The sequence below is a fragment of the Typopeltis vanoorti genome, chromosome 7, assembly GCF_054136105.1.
Source record: "Typopeltis vanoorti isolate ZY-2024b chromosome 7, IOZ_Tvanoo_1.0, whole genome shotgun sequence".
Classification (NCBI taxonomy): Eukaryota; Metazoa; Arthropoda; class Arachnida; order Uropygi; family Thelyphonidae; genus Typopeltis; species Typopeltis vanoorti.
Genome location: NC_143555.1, coordinates 56,468,687 through 56,481,277, shown reverse-complemented (window position 1 = coordinate 56,481,277; position 12,591 = coordinate 56,468,687). Strand labels below are relative to the sequence as shown.

The following is a 12,591-nucleotide window of genomic DNA, read 5'->3' as shown; positions in this document are numbered from 1 at the left end:
ACAGCATGGAAGTTCACAGGTGTGGTGGTCATTAACTTCCTTTTTACATCCTGATATCATATCTTTTGTATTTTCATCCTTCCACTTCTGACACACATGAGAGTAAGCTGAATGATCTCCATGACAGTTGACACATTTTGGTTTCTTGGCAGAGCAAGATTTATTATCATGCTCGTTACTACCACATCAGACACAGATGGTAGAGTCACAACAGGCAGTTGTCGAGAAATGTCCACATTTCTGGCATTTAAGCATCTCAGTGGTTAGGGATGTAGAACCAGGACAGTTGAGATACCCTGCTTTTTTTTATAGATTTTACAGGCATAGATATATCAAAAGTAAGGATGATGATCCTGGTCAGAACCAAGTGACCATTCCTACATATCAGGATGCACCACATACCTGCGATTCACCGTTCTTTAAGCTCTGAACATATTTCCTCATCTCGAACATCGAGATCCCATTATGATATCACTCCTCTAGAAGAGTAGCATTTTATGAGGTGTTCACTGTAATTAGTATTCATGTAGCCTTGAGTAATTTTTTGAGTGTTGCTGACTGGATGTTTCTGCAAAGATATCACCAGAATGAAGTTTCTTAAGCGTTTTGGGAGATTATGCCAGTCCTTTAAAATCCTTTTGAATAAAGAGGGTGACATCTTCCCTGTTGCTTTTCACCTGTTGCATGGATGATTAGAAACACTGGTACATTTATACTGGTATCACATCTTTTGTTTTGTGCTTCTGTTATCAATTAATGTATCTATGGTATCAGTACTTAGTTGGGACCTTGTTAGGGACCCAGAAATATTTGAGGATGAAGGATTCGTGCTCAAGAGATTTTTTGTTCGGTGCTAGAGCTCCCCACCCACCACAGAGCCACACATCAGGATGCCAGGGCTATCCCAGACACTATACCAGCACTACAGCAAGTCTTAGGCACTGTCTGCAGACCACAGTGTAGGAGACATACTACAACACTGACACACAACAACCCTTGCAGGCAACCCCCCCCCCCCCCCAGCTAACAGATCCTAGCAGCCAGCTAGGACTGCACGTCTTGCTGAAGCAGAGGCTAAATTAGTAATGCAAGACTCCAAGATCTCTTATTCCAGGTGTGCATGGGTCACACCTCACAACGAAACAGTGACAGGGCATCAGATCCTAGTGATGGTGGGCTGGAAATCGCAAAAAGATTCAGAAGTAGAGTGAAGAATATGGGAAGAAAAGCAGAGAAAAAAAGAAGGCCAGTACTATCACTGGGAGGCCCTCTGCCACCAAGAACAGGTGTCTCACAAGGAGGGGGCTGATATCCCGTATGACCCTTTCATGAGTTTGTAAGTTTCAATCTTATCATCCCATTTTCTTCTGTTTGCTAGTTGCTGTGGTCAGCCAAATTCTCAATTTGACTTCATAATCTGTATTTCACAATCTTGATATCATTTTTAACATCTCCTTTGCACTCTTTCCACCATGTCAGAATCACCATGGAAACCAAGAGATGAGACCTGTGCACAATACTCTAAAAAAAAAAAGTGAGGTCTTATCAAGGCTTTGTAAAGAGGCAAACATGACTTCTTTATATTTGCATGTCAGGGTTCATTTCAGCATTCTAATTATCCTCTAAGTTGTATCTGGAAATTTTACTATATGACTCCCTGAACTTCAACTTCTTATCTAGTACAACTCCAGATCCCTAGCCTGATCAGATTCCTCAAGCATAATTCAGATCATTCTGCAAGTACTGCATCAATCACATTCCCGATTACTCTGCCTATATTTGCATCATCAGCAAATAGCTGTATGTCTGCTGTCAAATCCTTCTCAATGTCATTAATGTATAGGATGAATAACATTGGACTGAGGACTGATTCCTGGGATATGCTACTGGTCACCTTTAATCTTGTAGACTCACATCCCCCATATACCTTTTTGATATGTCAGTCAGCCATCCTTTATCCATGCTAATATTTTATTCTCCAATCCCATATTCTCCAATTTATGCAAGTATTCCATGCTGTATTCTGTCAAAGAAACCTTAACAAACTCCAAAAGTATCATGGTGTATCCATTTGCATTATCTAACTCAGCAGTAATTTTATTATAGAATGTGAGCGAGTTGTTCAACATGATCTTCCATTAATAAGCCAATGCTGTTTATTGAAAAGTATAGATTCTGTGTCAACACATTTCTTAATGTGAGACCTAGCCAACTTTTCCAAAATTTTCCCACCATTCCAGAGATATTGATGTACCTTATGGTTCTGTATTTGGTCCTCTTTAATTTGTGCAACAGTGGTATAGGAAATTGATTTAAGGGGAAATATTAAGTTTAATGCTGATGAAAGCTAGAGAAAAAGAGAGTTAATGAAGGTGAAGTATAGATCCTGCAGTGGGACATAAATAAACTGGCAGTATTTGGCAGACATAAATTACTGTCAGTTTAGCCTCACCAGGCATAAGGTCATACACTTTTGGATGAGGAGGTCACAAGCTGGAAATTAACAAGGCCAAGAAATTGGGGATGATTATGGAGGGGGAGTTGAAGTTTAGAAGACATTGCAAAGGTGACCAAAACAGCATTTTGGGTTACGTGACTTTTGGACTTATCAATTGGGAATAAGAATGTTATTATTCCTCTTTATGAGACTTTAATATGGCCACATCTGACTACTGTGCAGATCTGGTTGTCTGGATTCTATGGGGATAAAGAAATGGTGGAGAGAATTCAGAGACAAGTAACAGGCAGGTCTATAGAATACTTCTTATGAGAATAAATTGAATGTCTGTGGATATCTGTAACTAGCTGATATGCAAAAAAAAGCATAGACTAGATAGAAACATAAGTTATTTAAGGGGTTTTATAGGATTGACACTGAAGACTTTTCAGTATATGGCAGAAAGGGAAAACAAGGGATTACCCTGGAAATTGTATAAGAGCATAGTTAGCAAGGGTGTTAGGATTAGATTTTTTGCTTAGATGGTGAAGGATTGTTAGCGACAATTGTGAGTGCGTCTGACTATGGAGGTGCCCAGAAAATAAATGATATAAATAAAAGAAATAAATAACTTTTGACAGAACTTTGTTATTTTACAAGAGAATAATCTCCGGCAAAAAAAAATTTTGGTTTTATTGAGATACTTATCATACTCCCCCCCTCTCCCCTTAATTGTGCTGAGAATCAGTGATAGAGTTCTTAGTAGATATATAAGAAGTCAAAATACTGTTAACATAAAAAGTTATTTATAGGCATTTTGAAGTAGTTTTCAAGAATTTAGATAACTATAGTTTTGATGTTGAGATTTTGCATTATTGTTGATATTTAGATTTTCTTGAATATAACTTTTTTTAACAGAGATATATAAAAATTATATATTTATATAGGTTCTTTCATAATAATAAGTTTTTTTTTAAATTTATATATAGATATAATCCAGAAAATTTAGAAACACTGGAACGATATGTAGAGGTGCAATCAAGGGAGAATGCATATGATCTAGAAGCAAATCTTGCTGTGTTAAAACTGTAAGTTGCATCTTGTTGAAATGTTCTATCAATATTGCAAACACTGCTTCTTATTTGATGCAACATAATGTTGCATCAAATTCGACACTTGTTTGGGTGGTCAATTGGTCATTAGACAATCAAAAACCAGTTTTAATTATTTTCCTCTTAATTTTTTCTTCTTGAAAATGGATCATGACTTTTGTTAGGTCTTTTTGAGTTAGATCTTCACAGGGAGCTTCAGTTTTTGTCTGTATTGCCAACTGAAGTTTTTCTTTCATTAATAACTCAGTTATTGTTCAAAGAGCTGAAACTGAAGTTGTCATCCTCACACATGAAATCGCTAGCTTCAATGAATTTACTGTTTCTTTTTTTTTTTTTTTTTTTTTTTTTTTTTTTTTTTTTTTTTTTTTTGAAAAAAAAAAAAACTTTCACAGCTTGTGCATGTAACAGAAAATATAGAATTTTATTCAAAAACTCCAGTATATTTCATCAAATGTTACATGGACACCATCAGGGAGACAGACCATTAACTATATTCAAAACATGAATCGCAGTAATCAGTCATAAGTCGTGTGTAAGCTCATGTCACGGTTGCAGCTGAAGTACATAACTACACTATTAGAGTTCAAAGGAACAATTGTAAAAAGTTGCATAGATTAAAAAAAATAATTAAAAAATTCACAATAATTATTAATTAAAAAAAGAAAAACCAGTGAACAGTTAATGTGATCCCTTCCAAAATTTGGAGATTGGGATCGGTTAAGGTTTGGACAGTTTCACATGTCTCATGGAAAAATTATATCGGAAGTTGGTGGAATGACGAAGTTTTGTCAGGTTCCAAAGAACTCCATGCCTAGCGGCAATAGAATGAGAAGCAAGACCAGACTTATCGGATTCCAAAAATGGAATATATAATTCTAATCAAGACAGAACAACCATCTCCAAAATAGCAAAGATGACATGAGCAAGGTACTTGATAGATACCCAGAAAGGAAAGCGGTAGTAATGTATCTTTTGTAGATTGTAAGAAGGAAGACAGTTTGAGTTGGTTTGATGGAAGCATGTAGATTGAATTTACAAAGAATCTGTGCTATTTGTTCTGAGCTTTCTTTAAGCTAGGGTATGGAAATTCTTTTCACATTGGATTGTAGTCTGGTTGAAGGATGATAATTATCGATACTTTTTTGAATAGTAGTTTTTGTTGTATCCATTTACACATCGGATTGTTTTTTTTTTTAATTTTATTCAGTTCATCTAACAAAAGAGAATCATAAGAGCTCTGTGTACAAGACTTGATAATACCCATTATCTGTGATTAATGATGGTTGGAGGACAAGTGAATGCACCTACAGGTTTTCTTCTGATAAACTGAAAATTCAACGTGATCTGTGGGATTACGAATTATTAAGGTATCCAAAAAACTGTTAACCAGTACATTTTAAGGGATTTTTGCACTGTTTACTAGTATTTTGATCATTAACTCACACTGGTTTTTCTGCTGAAGTTAGGCACGAAGAACATATGAATTACATCTACCTCCATAAACTTAGTAATCTTGAACTAGGAAAACATGGTGATAAAATTTAATAACAGAAAAATACTCACATATAGAAAAAATGAGTGTAGAATTTTTGGCTAGATTTCTTAGCCACTGTCAACACATACAGATAAAGAGATAAATAAATTAAAACAACACTTAAAATGTAAGTGCATGACAATATATACTATTCACTGCAGGAGGATAGTCCATCCACAACTATGAAAATTCAAATAAATAAATAAATTTAAATAATTATTTTGTGAAACACAGGATTGAGGAGTGGCTTAGGATGATTTCCCAAAATTGTGAACGTTTAAGACAGTTGTTCTTATTGTGGTTTAGTGTGGGCTTCACAACTATCTTTGTAAAATCTTTTGAGTTAAGAATAACTTCTGTGTAAAACTGTAGTCTTATTCCATTGAATTCTATGTCTAGTGGATAAAGCATGGATTTCTCACACTCCTGAAGTAGAATATAATCATGATGTTCTTCAAGATGAATCTGAACTGAATGAACCGTCTCTGCCCATTTTCACAATTTTGGGAAGTCACTATCAGCCACACTCGTCATTCCTGTATTTCATGAATTAATTATTTAAATCTATTTATTTGAATTCTAATAGTTATAGATAGAGCTATCCTCCTGCATTAAATAGCATATATTGTTGCATGCTTTACTAGGAAACCTAGCTGAAAATTCTGCAAGTATTAAATATTAATTTGCATATTCATGAATTTTATCATTATGTCATCTGCATAAGCTTATATTTTGTTCATGGAGAATATGGTGTTAACACAGATCTTAAATAGAATGATATAACCCTTTTACGTGACACTCCTTGCAAATTTGCAAGCGTATTTCAAGAATCATGTTAAGACTTGAACATGAACCATATCTTAATAAAACATTGCTTTATAAAACTGTGTTTGTTTTTCATATTTGTAAAATAGTTATATGAAAGATATTAATATATAGTTTTAATTAATTTTTTACTGTAATTAATTATTAATAATGTCATTTCCATCTGAACATAAATTTATATGATTTCACAATTGTTGTTTACTCCATTACAACTGTAGTGATGCTGGTGTGCAGCTAGAAAATATTAACTATTAATATATTAATAAACTTTGTTTTTGCCTGTCTTATCCATTAAATTTAATACAGAAAGTTATGTAGACACATAAGTTTAAGAGCTATATAAATAAATCTGCTAATGTCTTTTATTCCCCAAAGGGAATTTGTGAGGCCATTTAGTCCTAACTTGCCTTTGAAAACTAGTGGACAGCTGACCCAATACTGTTAGTGACTTTAATTAATTGCTGGTCTTGGTTAGCCAAGTGGTTATTATATCCACTCTCCAACCAACAGGTTCGAATCCTGCCATGGACAAATATTTGTGATTGCCTTTAGGTAAGGGGCGAATTTCCTTGATTGGTATGAGCCCATTGCTCCACTTATTGGAGGCCTAAAATTGCTTTGAAAGAATTCCGTTTGGTCTCTAGAGCAGGGTTTCTGTACTATGTAAAAATACACTGCTCAAAACAATTAGGTAATATTTTAGTTTCTGTTGGATAATTATAACTATTGGGTACTTTATACATGAATAAATATTTCTTACATATGGATAGGGTGTAATTGATGAGATATTGTTTAAATAATCACTATTTATTACAAATTGTGTTACATTTGTAAATTATTTTTATAACTTTATAATTTACAAGAAAACTAAAATATCCCCTAATTGTTTTGAGCAGCATATATAAATAAAAACACAAAAAAATATATATGTATAAAATTAATAAAAATTGGGGAAAAAATCTTAACCCATCTATGGTACAAATGTACTATAGGTTAACAAATAAACTTTCATGGGTGAGAGCCCCATATAAAAATAAAGGCACATGGAGAGGAAAACAGCAGAAAGTTGCCACCATCTCGTGGTTCTTAACATTATATGTTATTGTTTGAAATATTGAGTCTTAGGTCAATTTTCTTGAACTTCTGGAATGGAAAATCTAAATTTCTGGGAGAAAAAATCTGCTTATCTGTGCCAGGGATTGACTTGGGAACTAGTTAAAGAAATGCTAGAAAAAGTTCCTTTACAACTAAAATAAAATTTGGAACAGTCTTTCCTCGGGTGGCTAGTGCTATGGATGTAAATGGCATTTCCACAGGTCAACATGGGCCTTAAACACACACACACATAAACTCGGAACTGTCTTTCTTTGGAATGGCCTATTGATGTAAACACCATTTCCACAATGTTATTCATGTCTTAAAAAATTTATCGATCTTATACACAGGGACTAAAAGAATCTACACCACATTTGTACCATATGTGGGATGTAGGTGAGGTTTGGAAAGGAAAAAAAAGTTTGTTGACATTTTTTCTTCACAGGGCTGAAGTTGGAGTTGTTGGGAACACCTCACGAGGAAGGCCTCTTTAGAGGTCAGAAGTAGATGGATCAATATATACATATATGTCGATCACCTTTATCACACTAGTGCTGTATTGTTAGGGTGGAGGTACAGGTGAGAGTTGTTGAGAATGCTTCATGAGATAGTCTGTACCAGAGGATAGAATTGAAATGAAAGATGAAGAGATTGGTACTATCAACATAAGAAGCCTGAATGGCAAAGAAATGGAGCTAGCTGAGAAGTTGGATAAGTACCAGATCGACAAAAGTAGGTCAGATCTTTCTAAGCAACTACAAAATGTTAAATTCAAGCAATAACAATCATAGAAAAGAGAGAGCAGCAGCTATAGTATTCAATACTAAACATGAGGATACTCTTCTTGAATGGCAGGCAATGTCAAGTAGAGTGATGTGGACAAATATCAGAATGGAAAACTAGACAATAAAACTTATTTATGTCTATGGTCCCATAGACATACTAAGGAAAAAGTGGAGGAATTTTTTGAGGCATTAGGAAAGCAACCGAAACAAGGAAAAAGAAAAACTTGGTATTTGTTGGTGATATAAACCAACAAATACCAAATACCAAGAGTAGGAAATGATTACCAGACATACAGAAATGTTTGGGAAAATTTGGAGAAAAACATGAAGCTATTAATAATGATAAATGCGTGCTGGATTTCTGTTAAGAACATGGATTAGAACATAGATTAAGAACATACTAATACCATGTTCCAACATGAAAAAAATGCACAAATTCACATTGAGAGAAGATACAAGGAATAAGAAAAGTTTCAGTGACATGTTATTGTTGACAGTGATGATTTTGCACTGATTCAGGACACAAGAGTATACAGACGATTTGAAATAGGAAGTGATCACCATTTAGTTGAGCAGGATAAAACTGAATTTCATATTGAAAAGGAGGATGTATAAGAAAGTTTTAAAACGAATCAAAGTTGAGCAGCTTTCAAAGGTAAACTGTAGACTCCAATACACAAACATCATTGAAGGAAAAATGAAAGAAATTGAAAACAAAAAACAAACCTTGCCAAAGATCCGTCGAGGGAGGGCTTACTCCACAACTCTGTCTCTACCACTCAATCCACCAACTACAATGAACCGGAACTACGGCAATGCCTTCTACCACCTACCACTAGTATTTTCACAGACAATCACAAACATCCATGCCCACGGTGGGATTCGAACCTGCAGCCTTTTGGCTGGAGAGCAGATACGCTAACTACTCGACCTGCTAGGCTGGCAAATATTCAGTGGTAAATACTGAAGAATACATGCCAAAGAGGCATGTGGTGAGGTTGTCTTTAAGGATAGAAAAATCAGAACTCTATGTTGGACTCAGGAAATTAAAGAGGCAGTGAAGGAAGAGAAGAAAGCATATGAACAGTTCCTGGTAATCAGTCAGCTTGTGCTTTTACAGTATACAGAGAAAAATGTAAGAAAGTAAAGCACTGTGTAAAGCTAGCTAAACAAAAGTCATGGAAAGACTTGGTAAGAACATAGAAAATAAATATCAGGAAGGTGATAAAAATATTCTGGATGCTATTGGAAAAGCTGAGAAATTGAGGAAAATGTACGGTAAAAGGAATCAAATGACATGAATGAGAGGTGATATGAAAACTGAAGATAAAGCTTTTCTAGATGTTTGGAGTAATTACTTTGAAAGGACTACTAAATGAAACAAGCAATGTCAATATGGTAGTACAAAATTCACAAGAGGAATGCGGTCAGGAATATATATATCTATATTTGAAGTAGAAAAGTCATTAAAACCTGAAATGTGTAAAGGCAGCCATAGTAGATGAAATTTAATCAGAAATGCTCAAAAATGTTTATTATTATTATTATCTGAGACCTCTGTGGACTCAAGTACTCATTGAAAGAAGTTATAAATCACCCAAACCAGCTGTCATAACTTCTCTTAAATTCATTCACACTAGATGCACTCACTATACAAATTATTGCATTCACTCACTGCTCTCTGGAAGAAAACCTAGCTCTTACCACTTTCTTGACTGTGGACAAACTTAACTTCCATGGATGTCCCCTCCCCCCTCCAATATTCTTTCTCCACCTTCCATATAACAAAACATTTCATCAGATGATATCCTATAACACCCATTCAAAAGTTTATAGACCTCTATAATATCACCCCCTCTTTCTCCTGTTAACCAGAGTCTGCAATCCATATACTCACAATCTGTCCTCATAATCTAAATCCCTTCTTTATCTCCTTGGAATCAGGGAGACCAAATCTGCACACAGTAATCCGGGTGTGGTTCTTATCAAAGAACCACACTGTTCACTTCAACATCGCAGTTATCCTCTGAGTTGTATTTGCAACTTTTGCTATGTGACCTTTGACCTTCAAATTCCTATCCATCAATATGCCAAGATCCCTTGTCTCCTCAGTTTCTTGTAGTACAACCCTGCTAATATGCTGCTGGAACTCTAACCACGCCAAAGTGCATAACTTTTACACTTACTAACATGAATATAGGCGGCAAACAATTACCTAGCTGATATCATTGTATAGATTGAACAATAATGGCCCAAGGATTGAACCCTGAAGTACACCACTGGTCACCTTAAATCTGACAGATTCCCACCCACTGTATACCACTTTTTGATATCTGTCTGTCAACCATCCTCTGATCCAAGGCAAGAGTTTGTATTCCAATCCCAAATCCCATATTCTCCAGTTTATTTCGTGTGGTATCCTATCAGATCCCTTGGAAAAATCCAACATTTTCATAGTGTATCCATTCTCTTTATCCAACTCGGCTGTAACATTGTTATAAAATATAAGCAAATTGCTAAAACATGACCTTCCTTTAGTAAACCCATGCTGCTTCTTTATCCAACTTGCAGAGTAGCATGCTTGTCTACCATTTCTATGCAAGTTCTTACCAACTTCCCTAAAATCTTCATTACCACACCAGAGATACTGATAGGTCGATAGTTAGACACATCAGTTTTTGCACCATCCTTGTACAATGGAACTATTATACATTCCTTCCATTCCTGTGGTACTATTCCTGAGCTGAGACTCAAGTTATACAAATGTGTGAAAGGCCTAGTCAATTCAGCTGAATATTCCTTTAGCAAACGGGCTGATATTCCATCTGTCCCTATAGACAAATTCTTATCCAGATTATGCAACAGCTCTTCAACTTCATTTTCATGAACCTCTAACACTTCATCCAATGGAGCAGTAGCACTATGTTACAAACACCTGATTGATATATCTTAGCAAAGTGAGCACTCATTAACTGAACAATCTCATTAGCTTCCAACATTTGAGTACCATCTGCATTCAGTCAAGTTATTCTTTCATATTCATTCTTTTGGATTGCCTTTAACTTACATGGCCAATTTCTTTCATACTCCAATTTAGCTTTCTGCACAGTACTCGTTATTTTTTTGGCCTGAGCTTTATATATTTCATAACTCCTTCACTCTTATTCTCATGATATTCTTTCACATTATATTCTTCTTGTGGATCTTTTGCTTAATAAGGTTATGCATCCATTTTACTCCCAACCTATTTGTTCTTCGAAAACCTGGGATACATTCAGAGACCGAATATAGAAGTATAAAATTTTTACAGTCGCTGCATTGTATAATTCAGAAGGCCTGGTCAGAGAGTCAAATTCCAGATGATTGAAGCAGAGCTCTCATAATACTCATCTATGAAAAAAAGAAATATGGCTGAATGTGAGAATTACAGAAGTATTTCCGTACTGAGTATTTTTGGTAAGATTTATTCAAGTATAGTGGAGAAATTGCCAAGAACAATTGTGGGAGGAAAACTTGGGGAAGAGCAAGCTGAATTCAGGGCAATTTGAGGTTTTCAGGTATAGATTATCACTTTAATACAAACAGTTGAGAAATCTTGGGAACATAACAAGGATTTGTATTTAAGTTTTGTTGATTTCGAAAAGGCATATGACAAGGTGCAAGCTCTTCAAAATGCTAGTTATATGGTGTAAATAGAACATTATATCGAGCAATACATAGTCTCTATTTAAATTGTAAGTGAGTAGTTAGAATTGAAGGAGGTGCAGGAAGATCGTCTGATGTTAAATGTGCTATGCTACACAGGCACACATTTTTTCCACTGTTATTCATTATCTATATGGATCACTTTTAATTTCAGACAAATTATGGAGACTACAACCGTGTTAGAAATAATTACTTTAATTTTCTGATGTTTCTAACTTCATATTAAGGTCATCATCTGGAGTATATATATATATATATGTGTGTGTGTGTGTGTGTGTGTGTGTGTGTGTGTGTGTGTGTGTGTACAAAGACAAGCTATATTATATTTCAAACAGTATGCCAAGGAGATAGTGATTTGATCAGTGGTTCTTCTACTGGCCTGACCTCTAGTGAAAATAAGAATAATTAACTGTTGATCAAATCCTTGTCTCTTTGGCATACTGTTTGAAAGGTAATATAGCTTGTCTCTGTATATACATATATATGTGTACTCCAGATGATGAACATAATATGAAGGTTGATACGTTTGGAAATTAAAGTAATTATTTCTAATGTGGTCTCTATAATTTGTCTGAAATGAATGCTGATCACCATGTAACACTAAAGGAAAGGATATATGGATCAAATTATCGAGGAAAGTGATACTAAATCTGATATCGAAATCAACAATGCCAATCTTAGCTCTTTACTTTATGCAGAAGATGTTATGCTTCTGAATAAATCCAGCACAATTCTGCAAGATTCCCTGACTAAATTGAATAACTGTTGTAATGAACTTGGTATGAAAATCAGCAATAAAAATGACACTGAAAACCTCAACTCTATCCTGAATGGTGAACCAGTAGAAAATTAAATATGGAAATAGACAACAGAATTAGTAAAGCTGATATAGTAGGAAGTCAGCTGAATAAATTAGTGGTATAGAAGACAGTGCTCAAACCAATTTTAACTTATGGAGAGCTGGGTTAAAAATAAAACACTTGATCAAAGGCTGAAGACCTCTGGTGTGAGAGTTTTGAGAAAGATTAGTGGAGGCAACAGATGGCATCAGTGGTAGTATCACATTAAAAATGAGGATATTCAAAAAGAACTTGCTAT

At 34.9% G+C, this 12,591-nt stretch overlaps 1 protein-coding gene across 1 annotated transcript in view; it reads left to right on the top strand.

Annotated features, from left to right (window-relative positions):
• Positions 1-12,591, top strand: part of eIF3k (eukaryotic translation initiation factor 3 subunit k) — a 96,619-nt gene that overhangs the window by 23,585 nt on the left and 60,443 nt on the right. Inside the window, exon 2 of the mRNA XM_090395277.1 lies at positions 3,427-3,525. Coding sequence (XP_090251403.1) covers positions 3,427-3,525 — 99 coding nt within the window. The remainder of the gene's footprint in view (positions 1-3,426; positions 3,526-12,591) is intronic.